Source organism: Tetrao urogallus (genome assembly GCF_951394365.1).
Source record: "Tetrao urogallus genome assembly, chromosome: 1".
Classification (NCBI taxonomy): Eukaryota; Metazoa; Chordata; class Aves; order Galliformes; family Phasianidae; genus Tetrao; species Tetrao urogallus.
In genome coordinates this window covers 629,764-646,195 of record NC_136813.1, presented here as the reverse complement: position 1 = coordinate 646,195, position 16,432 = coordinate 629,764, and the positions used below count along the sequence as shown (strand labels likewise).

The 16,432-nt window shown below is 64.6% G+C and overlaps 2 protein-coding genes and 1 pseudogene across 3 annotated transcripts; 1 reads left to right on the top strand and 2 right to left on the bottom strand.

The window, feature by feature from the left end:
• The first annotated feature begins 4,095 nt into the window (after positions 1-4,095).
• Positions 4,096-5,043, top strand: LOC306954178 (NAD(P)(+)--arginine ADP-ribosyltransferase 2 pseudogene; annotated as a pseudogene). Its single transcript has one exon. The product of its transcript is annotated as an NAD(P)(+)--arginine ADP-ribosyltransferase 2 pseudogene (transcript).
• A 4,394-nt stretch (positions 5,044-9,437) lies between these two features.
• LOC306957924 (neuronal acetylcholine receptor subunit alpha-10-like) lies at positions 9,438-10,485 on the bottom strand (the record flags this gene model as incomplete). Its single annotated transcript, XM_079549274.1, has 2 exons — positions 9,966-10,485; positions 9,438-9,895 (listed from the first exon to the last, which is right to left on the bottom strand). The coding sequence occupies exons 1-2, from the start codon at positions 10,471-10,473 to the stop codon at positions 9,438-9,440; spliced, it is 966 nt and encodes a 321-aa protein (XP_079405400.1). The 5' UTR covers positions 10,474-10,485.
• Positions 10,486-13,135: 2,650 nt separating this feature from the next.
• On the bottom strand, positions 13,136-14,183 carry LOC306945641 (neuronal acetylcholine receptor subunit alpha-10-like; the record flags this gene model as incomplete). Its single annotated transcript, XM_079534409.1, has 2 exons — positions 13,664-14,183; positions 13,136-13,593 (listed from the first exon to the last, which is right to left on the bottom strand). Exons 1-2 carry the CDS (start codon positions 14,169-14,171, stop codon positions 13,136-13,138), a joined length of 966 nt encoding a protein of 321 aa, XP_079390535.1. The 5' UTR covers positions 14,172-14,183.
• Between the last annotated feature and the right edge of the window lie 2,249 nt (positions 14,184-16,432).

Below are 16,432 nucleotides of genomic sequence, written 5' to 3'. Positions count from 1 at the left end.
GCTTTTTCACTGAAGACAGAAGCAAAGAAGGCATTCAGTATCTCCGCCTTCTCAGCATCCCCCGTCGCCAGCACAGCCCCGTCACTTAGCAGGGGAGCCACATTCTCCCTCGTCTTCCTTTTTCTGTTAACGTACTGAAACAAGCCTTGTTTATTATCCTTTATCCCCTTTGCCAGATTTAATAGCAGACGGGCTTCAGCTTTCCTCGTCGCATCCCTGCAGGCCCTGACAACGTTCCTGTATTCCTCCCAAGTGCTCAGACCCTTTTTCCACATTTCATGGCCTTCTTCTTTCCTTTGAGTTTGTGCACGAGCTCCTTGCTCATCCACGCAGCTCTCCTGCCACCCTTTCCCGATTTCTTCCTCACAGGGACGCCGACCCTGAGCTTGGAAGAAGAGCTGCTTAAATGCCCACCAGCTCTCACAGGCCCCCTTGCCTTCCAACACCCACAGGATCGCTCCAAGTAGGTCCTGGAAGAGATCGAAGTCGGCTCTCCTGAAGTCCAGGCTAGCAATCCTACTTTTTGCTTTGCTTCTTCCACTCAGGATCTTGAACTCCACCATCTCGTGGTCACTGCAACCCAAGCTGCCCCCGACCTTTACTTCCCTGACAAGCCCTTCTCTATTAGTGACAATAAGGTCCAGCAGTGCCCCTCTCCTCGTCGGTTCCTCCACCACCTGCATCAGGAAGTTGTCTTCAACACATTGCAGGAACCGTCTGGACCGCGCATGCCTGGCCACATTGCTTTTCCAGCAAATCTCTGCATAATTGAAGTCCCCCCTAAGCACCAGCGCCTGGGATCGTGACGCTGCTTCCAGTTCTTGGGGAAGGCCTCATCAACCTCCTCCTCCTGATCAGGGGGCCTGCAGCACACTCCCACGACAGTGCCAGCCATACCAGCCCGCCCCTTGATTCTCACCCACAAGCTCTCCACTGCTGCACCGCTCTCCCCCAGGTGCAGTTCAATGCATTCTAGCTGCTCTAAGGATGTGGATGTGGCCCAGCCCGGAGCCCCTGCTCTGCCGGCAGCAGCCCCCAGCGCCCTTCACTCCCTGGGGCTGAGCAAGCAGAGCCCCACTCAGGCTTGGATCTCAGAGCCCCACGGAGCCTTCAGCGCCCCTCTGCTCCCACACGGAGCTCATCCTGGAGCTGATGCAGGAAAACCAGGCAGCCTTGGAGCACTGCTGCCAACTGCTGCGGGCACTGCTGGACTGTGGGGTCTGCTGGGACCCCCAGGGAGCCTCCAGCACAGGAGCCCCCCAGGATCCATTTGTGCATACGGATGGATGTCCTTGGTAGTGGGATGTGGCAGCTGCTGAATGGCGTCACAAAGAGAGAGATGGACAATAATAAGGACACGGATGCAGACAGGGATGGGGGAATGAGCAGGGACAGAAATGGGCGCATAGAAGAGGAAGCTGATGGGAGCGCCCCAAAGGAGCTGGGCCTGATGGAGCCAGGCAGGAGCAGCCACGGGGCAAAGGGCCCCTTCATCTCCTCCGTCTTCTGCTGCTGGACGAGCCCAGTGAAAGCAGCACGAAGCCGCCCCAGGCCCCACTGCTATCCATGCTGTCCCTGGGATCCCTGGTGTCACGGGGTTCACTCGATCGATCTGTGCCTGTGACAGGGGGGCTTTAGGGCCCTGGCCCCCCAGCCGGCCCCACAAAATGGGAAGGGAAAAGGAAAAGGGGCAGGGAGATGGGAGCTGGGCACGAGGAAGGAGGAAAAGAAACTGCGGCAATGACCTGTGGAGGAAACCTTCTTTGACTGACTGTGGTGTGGCAGTGCAAGATAACACAGTATTGTACAATGTGATTGACATGGGGACTAAGAAAGCAAAGAAGACAGGAGAGAGAGAGTTCCTGAGACCGAGGCAAACCTGAAGAGCTTGGAACGGCCAGGAAAGCACCTCCAGCACCCACTGCCATCAGTAAGAGACCAACCCCCACGAAGGGCCAGATCCCGTGGCTTCCCTGATGTACAGGGATGGGCACCTGGACTTGGAGCATTTGCACTTCAACTCCCGCAGCTCTGCATGGTGTTATGATGGGGAATTCTGAAAACCAGAACACATAAAGCCATGACAACCGGCTGCATCTTCTTTCTTTCCTTCTCTTCCTCTCCCTCCCTCTCCTCCCTCACGAGCCCTGGCCTGGCACACAAGTGGCCACTCTCATCCCTCACACTCCTGCAGAGCCACAAACAGAGCCAGGGCCAGAGCCAGCCCTGAGCCCCAGCCCTGAGCGCCCCAAAGGAGCTGGACCAGAGCGTCCAGATGGAGGCAGGTGGGATCAGCCCTATGGATCCGTGCAGAAACATCCGTGTGTGGATCCATGGACACCAAGCCGAGTGGTGTGGTTGACGCAGTGGAAGGAAGGGATGCCATCCAGAGGCACTCCAACAGTCCTGAAGGGGGGGCCTGGCAGAATCTAATGAGGTTCAGCACAGCAAAGTGCAAGGATTGGCATTTGGGCCGGGGAATCCCAGCATCCATACAGACTGGAAGGAGCCGCCCTTGAGAGCAGCCCTGCAGAGAAGGACCTGGGGTCCTGGTGGATGAAAAGCGGAACATGAGCCAGCAGTGTGCATTGCAGCTGGGAAAGCAAACGGGATCCTGGGCTCCAGCAGCAGAAGGGTGGCAGCAGGGACAGGGAGGTGATCGTCCCCCTCTGCTCTGCCCTCGTGAGGCCCCATCTGCAGCACTGCGTCCAGGGCTGGAGCCCCCAGGACAAGAAAGACAGGGAGCTGTTGGAGAGGGTGCAGAGGAGCCACAGAGATGAGCAGAGGGCTGCAGCACCTCCCTGCAAAGACAGGCTGAGGGAGCTGGGCTTGTTCAGCATGGAGAAGAGAAGCTGCGGGGTGACCTCAGTGCAGCCTGCAGTGCCTGAAGGGAGCCTGCAGACAGGAGGGGAGGCAGCTCTGTGAAAGGGGAGATGGCAGCAGGACAAGGGGAAATGGTTTGGAGTTGAGGCAGAGCAGATGGAGGTTGTTTAACAGGACATGATGATAACGGTGATAGCGCAGTGCAAAGAAATGTCTTTGCTCTCACAGCCTCTGCTCAGGTCTGCTGTTACCTCAGCCCTCTGGAACGAGCCCCCAGCAGCAGTAGCACTGCTGTGCTTTAAGCCAGCAGCAGCTCTGCAGCACTCGGCTGTTTGCTCACTGCCGCACTGTGGGTTTGCGGTGAGCATTGATGCAGACAGAAGTGTGAAAAGTGCCCAGGTGAGAGGGACAGTTTGGTGAGAAAAAGATGACAAAGGAAATAAGATGTGTGACGCAGAAAGAAACACCTCAGCAGATGCTGCTGGGGGGGCACAGCCCGTCCCCCAGGGCCAAGTGCCCAGCTCACAGCACGGCGCCCTGTGCTGCAGGATCTGCCTTGGGCCTTTGGAGCAGCCGGCCCGGCTCTGTGCCCTGCAGCTCCTGCTGCAGCCCAGACTCCCCGCAGGCAGAGCAGCCCTTACGTTGTCGGAAGCCCCGCTCGCCCCAAACACAACACGCGGCACCCGACCGGCTCCTAGGAAGTCCATCAGCTCCATCCCACCCAGCCCAGCTCAGCGGGTCCAGCGCCAGCTGCCGGGAGCCCCTCTGCACCGAGGGCTGCGGAGCCAGAGCCGCTCATCTCAGCGCCCGTGGGACCGCGAACCACACGTGCACCAAGGCCAGGGGGATGGCTCAACACGGACATTTCCTGGGGGAAGTCCTCGCAACCACTTGGCCACAACCGGGCAGTTTGGGGTGCTTGCGGGTGAGTTACGCAGGGCACGCGGGCTGGGGCTGCTCTACAAAGTCGGAGCCCAGCTCCGGCTGTCCTGCAGCTGCATCACGCCGTGGGTCCTGCCTGAAGCAGAGCAAAGGTAACAGCGTGCTGCAGCTCCAGGGCTGCTCCCGGCTGCTGGGCTGCGCTGGGGAACCTTCTTGTCTGCAGCAGGGAATGGCAGCCGTGGGCCGGAGGCCGGGGGCAGCGGGGGGGGGGCAGAGCCCAGCAGCCCTGGATGGGACGCAGGCTGGGGTGCTTCTCTGTGCTGTCAGGGGGGGTCCGTTGGGTCCTGAGGTCCCTGCGATGCATCTGCTCCGCTTCTCCCTGCAGCCCCCGCCGCCGCTCCCCGCAGCCAGCTCCCACTCATGGAGCTCCTCGCCCTGTGCTGGGTGCTGCTGGCCGGCACCTTGCTCAGCACGTCGGCCGCCAGCAGCGCCCTGCATGACGGAGACCTCGACCCCACGGAGATAGAGATGGACATGGCCCCCGACTCCTTCGATGACCAATACGACGGCTGTGAGGACAGCATGTGGGAAGAGCTACAGGAGGTGAACCGTTCAGAGTTCGGCACGAATGCCAAGTATGCAGGCACCTGGAGGAAGGCAGCTGCGGAATGGCAGAAGTGCTGTGGCTGCCACACTCAGTGCCCACAGCTGAGTCAGGATCTGGCCATCGCCGTGCTGGCGTACAGTGCTGCAGGTGCGATGTACAACAGGTTCAACGCAGCCACACGTCAGGGCGGACTCTCCCACCAGCACTACATGCAGTCGTATCACTTCAAGACGCTGCACTTCCTCCTGACCCAGGCGCTGCAGGCTCTGCGAAGATGCAATCCCAACCAATGTTACAACGTCTACCGCGGCGTGCGGGGCATCCGCTTCACAGCCGAAAAAGGCAAAACTGTGCGCTTCGGCCAGTTCACCTCCACCTCCCTAAACAAGAGTGCTGCAGAGGCGTTTGGGAAAGATACTTTCTTTGAGATCCAGACCTGCCATGGTGCCCCCATCAATCCATTCTCCTTCTACCCCCGGGAGGATGAAGTCCTCATCCCACCCTTTGAAGTCTTTGAGGTCACCGACTTCTCCACCGACGATGGCAGAAACCAAATCAAACTCGTCTCTAAAGAGACGGAGAGCAACTACAACTGTGAGCTTCTAAATGACCAGGGTGGGCAGTGGGGTCGGGGCCACCAGGAGGTGGGGCTGGGGCTCAGCCGTGGGCCGGCTCTGCCCCCCCTGCCCTGCCCCAAACGTGCCAGAGGGGGATGGGGGCACAGAGGGTGACCCCATGCCAGCAGCTCTGGAAGGAAGGGGACGGGGAGCGTGGAGGCGAAGGGAACATCTCAGTTTGTGGGGAGTGGGGAGCTGGGGAGGTGGGGAGGTGGGGAGATGGGGCTGGGGGGTGGGGAGATGGGAAGCTGGAGCAGCTTAGAGCTCTGCGAAGCTGCGGGGCTGTGCAGGGGCAGGGCAGCAGCAGAACCCAAGGGTGGGGATGGGGAGAGACGTGCGCCCAAGGGCCGGCGGCGTGCAGAACTGTGCTGCTCCGTGCGTGTGCCGGAGCCAGGCTGCGCCTCATCCCACAGCTGGTGCCCTCTTCTTCTTTCTCGCATTAAACCTCGAGCATCAGCACGTCGGTGCCGTGTGTGTGGCAGGGCTGCGTTCCGGTCCCGGCGGGACCTGGGAGCGTGTGGGGACCCGGGTCTGCCCGCGATTGAGGCGGCCGCGTGGGCCCCGGGCTGTGGGGCGGCTCAACCCGCAGTGCTGCCCCGATCCCGCTGCGCGGTGCTGAGCGCTGCGGGCCCCAATGCCGTGCGGCCGAGGACGGGTCCGGAGGTGTCGCAGCCGAGGCCCTTCGCTGGGCACCACGAGGGCTTCCGGGCCCCAACCCACAACAGCGCAGACCGCTTTCGGAGAGGATGACTCGCGCTTTTCACGCCTTGCGGAGAAGGCTGCTTCCTGCGGGGCCGGCCGCGCTCTGCACGGCTCCTCCGCCGCTGGGCTCTGCCCCTCACGCCGCCTCGAGCCCTGCAGCTCTCCGTGCGCAGCTCCCCAGCCCCCTCCCACAGCCCGCCGCGCTCCCCAGCACCGGCCGCATCCTGGAGCCGAGAGCCCCGCAGCCCCCGGGCCGGCTGGTGGCGAGGGGCTGCGGGCTGTGCCGACGCGGTGCAGCGTGGCACCGCGCACAGAGCCGCCCCGTGCCCGTGCAGGCTGTCCCGATGCATCCCTCGTGCGCCTGCAGCTGCCTGCCTGCACGGCTCTGCCGCTCGCAGCTCGCCTCCGTGCCCGGCCGTGGCTGCAGGGACCGGCACGGCATCGGGCACCCGCCGGCCTGGCGCCAGCACGGGGTCTGCCGTGACCCCGCCGAGGCCGGAGCCCCTTCGCCTGCGCCGAGACCCCAGAACGCGGCCAGAGCCCTAAACGAGCACCCAGCAATTAGCGCTGCCAGGAGCTCTGCGGGCGCTTCTGATGGTCGGCGCAGAGCTGCTACCTGCGCCGCCCCGCTCTCGGGGCTCTTCTCATCTGCGGGAAGGAGAAGGGCTGGGCTCGGCAGCAGGGATGGGGGTGGCAGCAGCGCCCCGCTCCCGCCCCGCTGTCCCTGGCGATGTCCCCCCGCAGCGCCCCCCCAGCTCTGCTGTCCCTGTCCCGCTGCTGTTCCCGCTGTCCCCACTGCTGCGCGGCGCTGCCCAGCAGGCGCCGGGGGCCCTGCAAGCGGAGCCGCCGAACAGGACAGGGGCCGAAGCAGAAGTGCCTGCTTGCTTTCTGCTTGCTTTCATTCTGCGCACTCTGGAGGTGCTGCGGTGAGGCCGCGGCCCTCTGCTGTCCTGCAGGAGCAAAGCCCCAGTGCGGGGCAATTCCTGCAGCCCGGGAGCTCCAGGGCCAGCAGGCGGGGAGGGGCTGCGGGGTGGGTTTCTGAGAGCCCGGTCCCCGTGTGCCACAGCTGGGGGCCTGCAGGAGCTCAGCTGGCAGTGCCAAGAGCAGAGCGGGCCACGTTCCTCCTGCGCAAGCGACGGAGCATCACCGGAGCACCACGAGTGGAGGAGCATCGCTGTGATCATGGAGAGCCCCACTGGCATCCCTGGTCCCCCAGTTGCTGCTGCTTCCTCCTCCTCTTCCTCTCTCTGCTCCTTCCTGGATCCCTCTCCCGGCACACTGGCAGTGTTGGTCACCCGTGTCCCTCTGACCACACTGGAGCCAGAGCCAGCCCTGTGCCCCAGCCTGGAGCCCCTGCTCTGCCGGCAGCAGCCCCCAGCCCCCTTCACTCCCTGGGGCTGAGCAAGCAGAGCCCCACTCAGGCTTGGATCTCAGAGCCCCACGGAGCCTTCAGCGCCCCTCTGCTCCCACACGGAGCTCATCCTGGAGCTGCTCCGTGTCATACGGGAAAACCAGGCAGCCTTGGTGCACCGCTGCCAACTGCTGCGGGCACTGCTGGACTGTGGGGTCTGCTGGGACCCCCAGGGAGCCTCCAGCACAGGAGCCGCCCAGGATCCATCTGCGTGTATGGATGGATGTCCTTGGTGCCGGCACGTCGCAGCTCCCAGGTGGGAGCATCAGCATGGACAGTGGCGACGCTGCTCGGCCACAGCCGTTCCCCCACCTCTGCAGGTCTTGGCGTCAGGGCCGTGGGCCAGGGCTCCGCTGGGGTCGTGGGCGCAGCCCCGGCCGCTCGGGTCCCCCCGCCGCCGCCCCTCCCCGCTCCGCGCCCCCTGCCCCCCTCCTCCCCCGCGGCCCAAAGCAAAAGGCACCGGGCGTGTCGAGGCAGCGCCGGGAGGGGACGAACAACGGGAGGCGGGGAAGCGGCCGGCCGAGCGCGGAGCGCCGCCAGCCCGGGAGCGCAGCCCGTCCTCGGTGGCCCTGCGTTGGGACGGGGGCGAGCGTCGGAACGGAGAAGGAAGAGAAGCGGAGCTGCTGCGAGGAGATGGAGCGTCCGTGCTGGCGCGGAAGCGGAGGGAGAAACAGCGCTGCTCGTCGGCGCGGGGAGATTTGCTCGTGCTGCCGCGCGGGGACGGACGGCGCTGAGCTCCGAGCGGGGCCGCGACCGCCGCCCGATGGGGCGCAGCCTTTCCCCCAGCGCCAGCCGGCCTGCCGTGGTGCAGCGCCGCGCCGCGTGGAGCCTCTGGGTGCCAGCGGAGAGCAGGGCTCAGAACTGCCGCGAGGGGCTGTGGGGCCGTGAGGGGCTGTAGGGCAGTGACAGGCTGTAGGGCCATGAGGAGCTGTAGGGCCATGAGGAGCCCTAAGAGGCTGTAGGGCCATGAGGAGCTGTGGGGCCCCGAGGAGCCATGAGAGGCTGTAGGGCCATGAACCTCCGCCCCACCTCTGCTGCTCTGGGTCGAACACCCCCATGGACCCCAGCTGCGCCTCCCCCATTTGGCCCTCCAGACCCTTCCCCATCTCCGCAGCCCTCCTCTGTCCTGTCCCACACTCTGTGCAGGTGCAGAACTCGGCGCTGCTCCTGTTGAGCTTCGTGCAGCTGGCGATTAAGTGACTTGATGTCATTACTTGATAATAATGATGACAGTGCAGCGCAAAGAAGTGTCTTTGCTCTCACAGCCTCTGCTCAGATCTGCTGTTATCTCAGCCCTCTGGAACCCGCACTGAGCAGCAGTAGCACTGCTGTGCTTTAAGCCTGCAGCAGCTCTGCAGCACTTGGCCGTTTGCTCCCTGCCCCATGGTGGGGTTGTGGAGAGCATTGATGCAGACAGAAGCGTGAGAACTGGTCAGTTGAGAGAGATCCTGCTGGAGTGGGAGGGGGCGACTGGGACCCCAGGGAGCAGCCGAGGAACCCCCAGCCCAGGAGCCCCCTGGGATCCATGTGCACACACAGATGCATGTCCTTGGTACTGGGAGGTGGCAGCTGCTGGAGAGGGACACAGGCATGGATGTGGACATGGATAAGGATGTGGATGTGCCCCAGCCCTGAGCCCCTGCTCTGCCGGCAGCAGCCCCCAGCGCCCTTCACTCCCTGGGGCTGAGCAAGCAGAGCCCCACTCAGGCTTGGATCTCAGAGCCCCACGGAGCCTTCAGTGCCCCACTGCTCCCACACGGAGCTCATCCTGGAGCTGATGCAGGAAAACCAGGCAGCCTTGGAGCGCCGCTGCCAACTGCTGCGGGCACTGCTGGACTGTGGGGTCTGCTGGGACCCCCAGGGTGCCCCCAGCACAGGAGAGCCCTCAGGATCAATTTGCACATACAGATGAATGTCCTTGGTACTGGGATGTGGCAGCTACTGGAGAGGGGCATGGACACAGATATGGACATAGATAAGAGCATGGAGGTGAACACAGGGACATGAGCATGGACACAGATGGGCGCAAACGCACTGAAGCTGATGGCAGTGCCGCAAAGGAGCTGGGCCAGAGCGACCTGACGGAGCCAGGCAGGAGCAGCCCTACAGGGTCCCGCTGGGGTCCCACAGCATTTTTTCTTCAAGTCGCTCCTCCTTGTTCTATCACTACACCCCCAAAGGGTTCCTGCAGCCTTTTTCTGCTCTCACACATCCATACAGACACCCATGCGTAGACACGAGCACAGCCCCAGGGCAAGGCTCTGCACAGCCCGGGCAGGAGGTGGGACGCAGGGGATGCACTGCCAGCTTTATTCCCTGCAGTGCTGTCCTGGGCACGAGCTCCGTGGGCACCGTGGGGATGGGCTGGCCGGGGGCACCGGACGTGGGGCAGGCGTCAGGCGGCGTTGCCGATCACCAGCACGCTCATGAGGAAGACCATGAGGAAGAAGACCCACATGAAGAAGCGGTCCATCACCTTGGCCACCTTCTTCCACTCGGCGGCGTGGCGCTGGGCGGTGCGGTGCCGTCGGAAGACGCCGGCGATGTACCCCACGCTGCTGAGCACCGCGCGGTGGTGGCAGAGGCAGCGGCTGTGGGGGCACAGCCCCGGCTCCGCGCCCTCTCCGGGGGGGTCCCTCGGCCCCGTCCCCCCCGTCCCCTCTCTCTGGGGGCGGCCGCAGCTCTCGCCCACCTCGCAGACGCAGAGGGCGCGCGCCAAGTGGTGCAGGATGAGGCGACGTGCCCAGGGTGGCACCGGGCGGGCGCCCGGCCCGCAGTGGTGGACGTTCATGATGAAGATGGTCAGAGAGGTGGAGGCGGTGATCATGGTCATGGTGGCGATGTAGTACTTCCCTATGGGGCAAGAGGGGCGATGAGGGGTGCGGGTCTCGGCGCCGGGCGCCGTCGCCCTCCCCTGGCTCACCGATGAGCGGCACGCTCTCCGAGGGCGGCATGCTCTCCGCCACCAGCAGCTGGAACACGGTGAGAGCCAGCAGCACCGTCACCCCCAGAGACACCTTCTCCCCGGAGTCGGCGGGCAGGTAGAATCCCAGCGGTGCCAGGAAGGAGATCATGATGCAGGGCAGCAGCAGGTTGAAGATGTAGAAGGAGGCGCGGCGGCGGAGCAGCAGCGTGTAGGTGACGTCGGGGTAGGGCTCCGAGCAGCAGCCGTAGGTGACCACGTTGCGCGTGGCCGGCATGCCCAGCACCTCCCACTCCACGTTCTCCACAAAGTCGGTCAGGTCGCCCGTGTCCAGGCGGTTGCGGAGGTCGATCTGGTTCCCGTTGTAGGTCCAGGAGCCGAAGGTGAGGTGGCACTGCTGCCCGTCGAAGGGGAAGTAGGAGACGTCCACCTTGCAGGAGCTCTTGGTGATGGCGGGAGCGTCCCACATGATGTGACCGTCGGAGCGCAGCACCACGTTGGTCTCCATGGAGCCACCGAAACGCTCGTTGGCGCTGGGCGGAGGGGCCAGGGGGATGGGGGGGGGGGGGCTCCCAGGCTCCCAGGTGCTGCTGCTTCCTCCTCCTCTTCCTCTCTCTGCTCCTTCCTGGATCCCTCTCCCAGCACACTGGCAGTGTTGGTCACCCGTGTCCCTCTGGCCACACCGGAACCAGAGCCAGCCCTGAGCCCCAGCCCTGAGCCCCTGCTCTGCCGGCAGCAGCCCCCAGCGCCCTTCACTCCCTGGGGCTGAGCAAGCAGAGCCCCACTCAGGCTTGGATCTCAGAGCCCCACGGAGCCTTCAGTGCCCCTCTGCTCCCACACGGAGCTCATCCTGGAGCTGCTCTGTGTCATACGGGAAAACCAGGCAGCCTTGGTGCACCGCTGCCAACTGCTGCAGGCACTGCTGGGGCGCTGGGGTCTGCTGGGACCCCCAGGGAGCCTCCAGCACAGGAGCCGCCCAGGATCCATCTGCGTGTATGGATGGATGTCCTTGGTGCCGGCACGTCGCAGCTCCCAGGTGGGAGCATCAGCATGGACAGTGGCGACGCTGCTCGGCCACAGCCGTTCCCCCACCTCTGCAGGTCTTGGCGTCAGGGCCGTGGGCCAGGGCTCCGCTGGGGTCGTGGGCGCAGCCCCGGCCGCTCGGGTCCCCCCGCCGCCGCCCCTCCCCGCTCCGCGCCCCCTGCCGCCCTCCTCCCCCGCGGCCCAAAGCAAAAGGCACCGGGCGTGTCGAGGCAGCGCCGGGAGGGGACGAACAACGGGAGGCGGGGAAGCGGCCGGCAGAGCGCGGAGCGCCGCCAGCCCGGGAGCGCAGCCCGTCCTCGGTGACCCTCCGTTGGGACGGGGGCGAGCATCGGAACGGAGAAGGAAGAGAGGCGGAGCTGCTGCGAGGAGATGGAGCGTCCGTGCTGGCGCGGAAGCGGAGGGAGAAACAGCGCTGCTCGTCGGCGCGGGGAGATTTGCTCGTGCTGCCGCGCGGGGACGGACGGCGCTGAGCTCCGAGCGGGGCCGCGACCGCCGCCCGATGGGGCGCAGCCTTTCCCCCAGCGCCAGCCGGCCTGCCGTGGTGCAGCGCCGCGCCGCGTGGAGCCTCTGGGTGCCAGCGGAGAGCAGGGCTCAGAACTGCCGCGAGGGGCTGTGGGGCCGTGAGGGGCTGTAGGGCAATGACAGGCTGTAGGGCCATGAGGAGCTGTAGGGCCATGAGGAGCCCTAAGAGGCTGTAGGGCCATGAGGAGCTGTGGGGCCCCGAGGAGCCATGAGAGGCTGTAGGGCCATGAACCTCCGCCCCACCTCTGCTGCTCTGGGTCGAACACCCCCATGGACCCCAGCTGCGCCTCCCCCATTTGGCCCTCCAGACCCTTCCCCATCTCCGCAGCCCTCCTCTGTCCTGTCCCACACTCTGTGCAGGTGCAGAACTCGGCGCTGCTCCTGTTGAGCTTCGTGCAGCTGGCGATTAAGTGACTTGATGTCATTACTTGATAATAATGATGACAGTGCAGCGCAAAGAAGTGTCTTTGCTCTCACAGCCTCTGCTCAGATCTGCTGTTATCTCAGCCCTCTGGAACCCGCACTGAGCAGCAGTAGCACTGCTGTGCTTTAAGCCTGCAGCAGCTCTGCAGCACTTGGCCGTTTGCTCCCTGCCCCATGGTTGTGGAGAGCATTGATGCAGACAGAAGCGTGAGAACTGGTCAGTTGAGAGAGATCCTGCTGGAGTGGGAGGGGGCGACTGGGACCCCAGGGAGCAGCCGAGGAACCCCCAGCCCAGGAGCCCCCTGGGATCCATGTGCACACACAGATGCATGTCCTTGGTACTGGGAGGTGGCAGCTGCTGGAAAGGGACACAGGCATGGATGTGGACATGGATAAGGATGTGGATGTGCCCCAGCCCTGAGCCCCTGCTCTGCCGGCAGCAGCCCCCAGCGCCCTTCACTCCCTGGGGCTGAGCAAGCAGAGCCCCACTCAGGCTTGGATCTCAGAGCCCCACAGAGCCTTCAGTGCCCCTCTGCTCCCACACGGAGCTCATCCTGGAGCTGATGCAGGAAAACCAGGCAGCCTTGGAGCGCCGCTGCCAACTGCTGCGGGCACTGCTGGACTGTGGGGTCTGCTGGGACCCCTAGGGTGCCCCCAGCACAGGAGAGCCCTCAGGATCAATTTGCACATACAGATGAATGTCCTTGGTACTGGGATGTGGCAGCTACTGGAGAGGGGCATGGACACAGATATGGACATAGATAAGAGCATGGAGGTGAACACAGGGACATGAGCATGGACACAGATGGGCGCAAACGCACTGAAGCTGATGGCAGTGCCGCAAAGGAGCTGGGCCACAGCGACCTGACGGAGCCAGGCAGGAGCAGCCCTACAGGGTCCCGCTGGGGTCCCACAGCATTTTTTCTTCAAGTCGCTCCTGCTTGTTCTATCACTACACCCCCAAAGGGTTCCTGCAGCCTTGTTCTGCTCTCACACATCCGTACAGACACCCATGCGTAGACACGAGCACAGCCCCAGGGCAAGGCTCTGCACAGCCCGGGCAGGAGGTGGGACGCAGGGGATGCACTGCCAGCTTTATTCCCTGCAGTGCTGTCCTGGGCACGAGCTCTGTGGGCACCGTGGGGATGGGCTGGCCGGGGGCACCGGACGTGGGGCAGGCGTCAGGCGGCGTTGCCGATCACCAGCACGCTCATGAGGAAGACCATGAGGAAGAAGACCCACATGAAGAAGCGGTCCATCACCTTGGCCACCTTCTTCCACTCGGCGGCGTGGCGCTGGGCGGTGCGGTGCCGTCGGAAGACGCCGGCGATGTACCCCACGCTGCTGAGCACCGCGCGGTGGTGGCAGAGGCAGCGGCTGTGGGGGCACAGCCCCGGCTCCGCGCCCTCTCCGGGGGGGTCCCTCGGCCCCGTCCCCCCCGTCCCCTCTCTCTGGGGGCGGCCGCAGCTCTCGCCCACCTCGCAGACGCAGAGGGCGCGCGCCAAGTGGTGCAGGATGAGGCGACGTGCCCAGGGTGGCACCGGGCGGGCGCCCGGCCCGCAGTGGTGGACGTTCATGATGAAGATGGTCAGAGAGGTGGAGGCGGTGATCATGGTCATGGTGGCGATGTAGTACTTCCCTATGGGGCAAGAGGGGCGATGAGGGGTGCGGGTCTCGGCGCCGGGCGCCGTCGCCCTCCCCTGGCTCACCGATGAGCGGCACGCTCTCCGAGGGCGGCATGCTCTCCGCCACCAGCAGCTGGAACACGGTGAGAGCCAGCAGCACCGTCACCCCCAGAGACACCTTCTCCCCGGAGTCGGCGGGCAGGTAGAATCCCAGCGGTGCCAGGAAGGAGATCATGATGCAGGGCAGCAGCAGGTTGAAGATGTAGAAGGAGGCGCGGCGGCGGAGCAGCAGCGTGTAGGTGACGTCGGGGTAGGGCTCCGAGCAGCAGCCGTAGGTGACCACGTTGCGCGTGGCCGGCATGCCCAGCACCTCCCACTCCACGTTCTCCACAAAGTCGGTCAGGTCGCCCGTGTCCAGGCGGTTGCGGAGGTCGATCTGGTTCCCGTTGTAGGTCCAGGAGCCGAAGGTGAGGTGGCACTGCTGCCCGTCGAAGGGGAAGTAGGAGACGTCCACCTTGCAGGAGCTCTTGGTGATGGCGGGAGCGTCCCACATGATGTGACCGTCGGAGCGCAGCACCACGTTGGTCTCCATGGAGCCACCGAAACGCTCGTTGGCGCTGGGCGGAGGGGCCGGGGGGGGGGGGGGGGGCTCCCAGGCTCCCAGGTGCTGCTGCTTCCTCCTCCTCTTCCTCTCTCTGCTCCTTCCCCGATCCCTCTCCCAGCACACTGGCAGTGTTGGTCACCCGTGTCCCTCTGGCCACACCGGAACCAGAGCCAGCCCTGAGCCCCAGCCCTGAGCCCCTGCTCTGCCGGCAGCAGCCCCCAGCGCCCTTCACTCCCTGGGGCTGAGCAAGCAGAGCCCCACTCAGGCTTGGATCTCAGAGCCCCACGGAGCCTTCAGTGCCCCTCTGCTCCCACACGGAGCTCATCCTGGAGCTGCTCTGTGTCATACGGGAAAACCAGGCAGCCTTGGTGCACCGCTGCCAACTGCTGCGGGCACTGCTGGACTGTGGGGTCTGCTGGGACCCCCAGGGAGCCTCCAGCACAGGAGCCGCCCAGGATCCATCTGCGTGTATGGATGGATGTCCTTGGTGCCGGCACGTCGCAGCTCCCAGGTGGGAGCATCAGCATGGACAGTGGCGACGCTGCTCGGCCACAGCCGTTCCCCCACCTCTGCAGGTCTTGGCGTCAGGGCCGTGGGCCAGGGCTCCGCTGGGGTCGTGGGCGCAGCCCCGGCCGCTCGGGTCCCCCCGCCGCCGCCCCTCCCCGCTCCGCGCCCCCTGCCGCCCTCCTCCCCCGCGGCCCAAAGCAAAAGGCACCGGGCGTGTCGAGGCAGCGCCGGGAGGGGACGAACAACGGGAGGCGGGGAAGCGGCCGGCAGAGCGCGGAGCGCCGCCAGCCCGGGAGCGCAGCCCGTCCTCGGTGGCCCTCCGTTGGGACGGGGGCGAGCGTCGGAACGGAGAAGGAAGAGAGGCGGAGCTGCTGCGAGGAGATGGAGCGTCCGTGCTGGCGCGGAAGCGGAGGGAGAAACAGCGCTGCTCGTCGGCGCGGGGAGATTTGCTCGTGCTGCCGCGCGGGGACGGACGGCGCTGAGCTCCGAGCGGGGCCGCGACCGCCGCCCGATGGGGCGCAGCCTTTCCCCCAGCGCCAGCCGGCCTGCCGTGGTGCAGCGCCGCGCCGCGTGGAGCCTCTGGGTGCCAGCGGAGAGCAGGGCTCAGAACTGCCGCGAGGGGCTGTGGGGCCGTGAGGGGCTGTGGGGCAGTGACAGCAGCTGCTGGAGAGGGACACAGGCATGGATGTGGACAAAGAAGGACATGGATGTGGACATGGATAATCACAGCATGACAGAATTGTAGGGGTTGGAAGGGACCTCCAGAGATCATCGAGTCCAACCCCCTGCCAAAGCAGGTTCCCTACACCAGGTCGCACAGGTCGGCATCCAGGCAGGTCTGGAACATCTCCAGAGAAGGAGACTCCACCACCTCCCTGGGCAGCCTGTTCCAGTGCTCCGTCACCTCACTGTACAGAAGTTCTTGTGCACATTGGTGCAGAACTTCCTATGCTGCAGTTTCCGGCCGTTTCCCCTTGTCCTGTCTCCACTCACCACTGAAAACAGTCCGGCCTCGCCATTCTGCCCCCCCCACACCTCAGATACTGATAGACCTGGATCAGGTCCCCTCTCAGTCTTCTTTCCTCAAGGCTGAACAGACCCAGTTCACTCAGCCTTTCTCCATAGCAGAGATGCTCCAGGCCCCTCCCCATCTTGGTGGCCCTCCGCTGGACTCTTCCCGAGAGCTCCCTGTCTGTTTTGTGCTGGGGAGCCCAGAACTGGACGCAGTGCTCCAGATGAGGCCTCAGCAGGGCAGAGCAGAGGGGGAGGATCACCTCCCTCGACCTGCTGGCCACGCTCTGTGCAATGCACCCCAGTAAGCCATTGGCCCTCTTGGCCACAAGGGCACACTGCTGGCTCATGGCCGACCTGTCATCCACCAGGACACCCAGGTCCCTTTCCGCAGAGCTCCCCTCCAGCAGGTCATCCCCCAACCTGTACCGGTGCATGCAATTATTCCTCCCCAGATGCAAGACTCTACACTTGCTTTTGTTAAACCTCATCCGTTTTTTTCTGCCCAGCTCTCAGCCTGTCCAGCTCTCGCTGAATGGCAGCACGGCCTTCAGGCTGTCAGCCAATCCTCCCAACTTCGTATCATCACAAACTTGCTGAGGGTGGCCACCATCCCCTCATCAAGGCCATTGATGAAGATGTTGAACAAGACCGGACCCAGCACAGACCCCTGAGGAACACCGCTGCTTACAGGCCTCCAACCGGACTCTGCACCGCCAACGACGACCCTC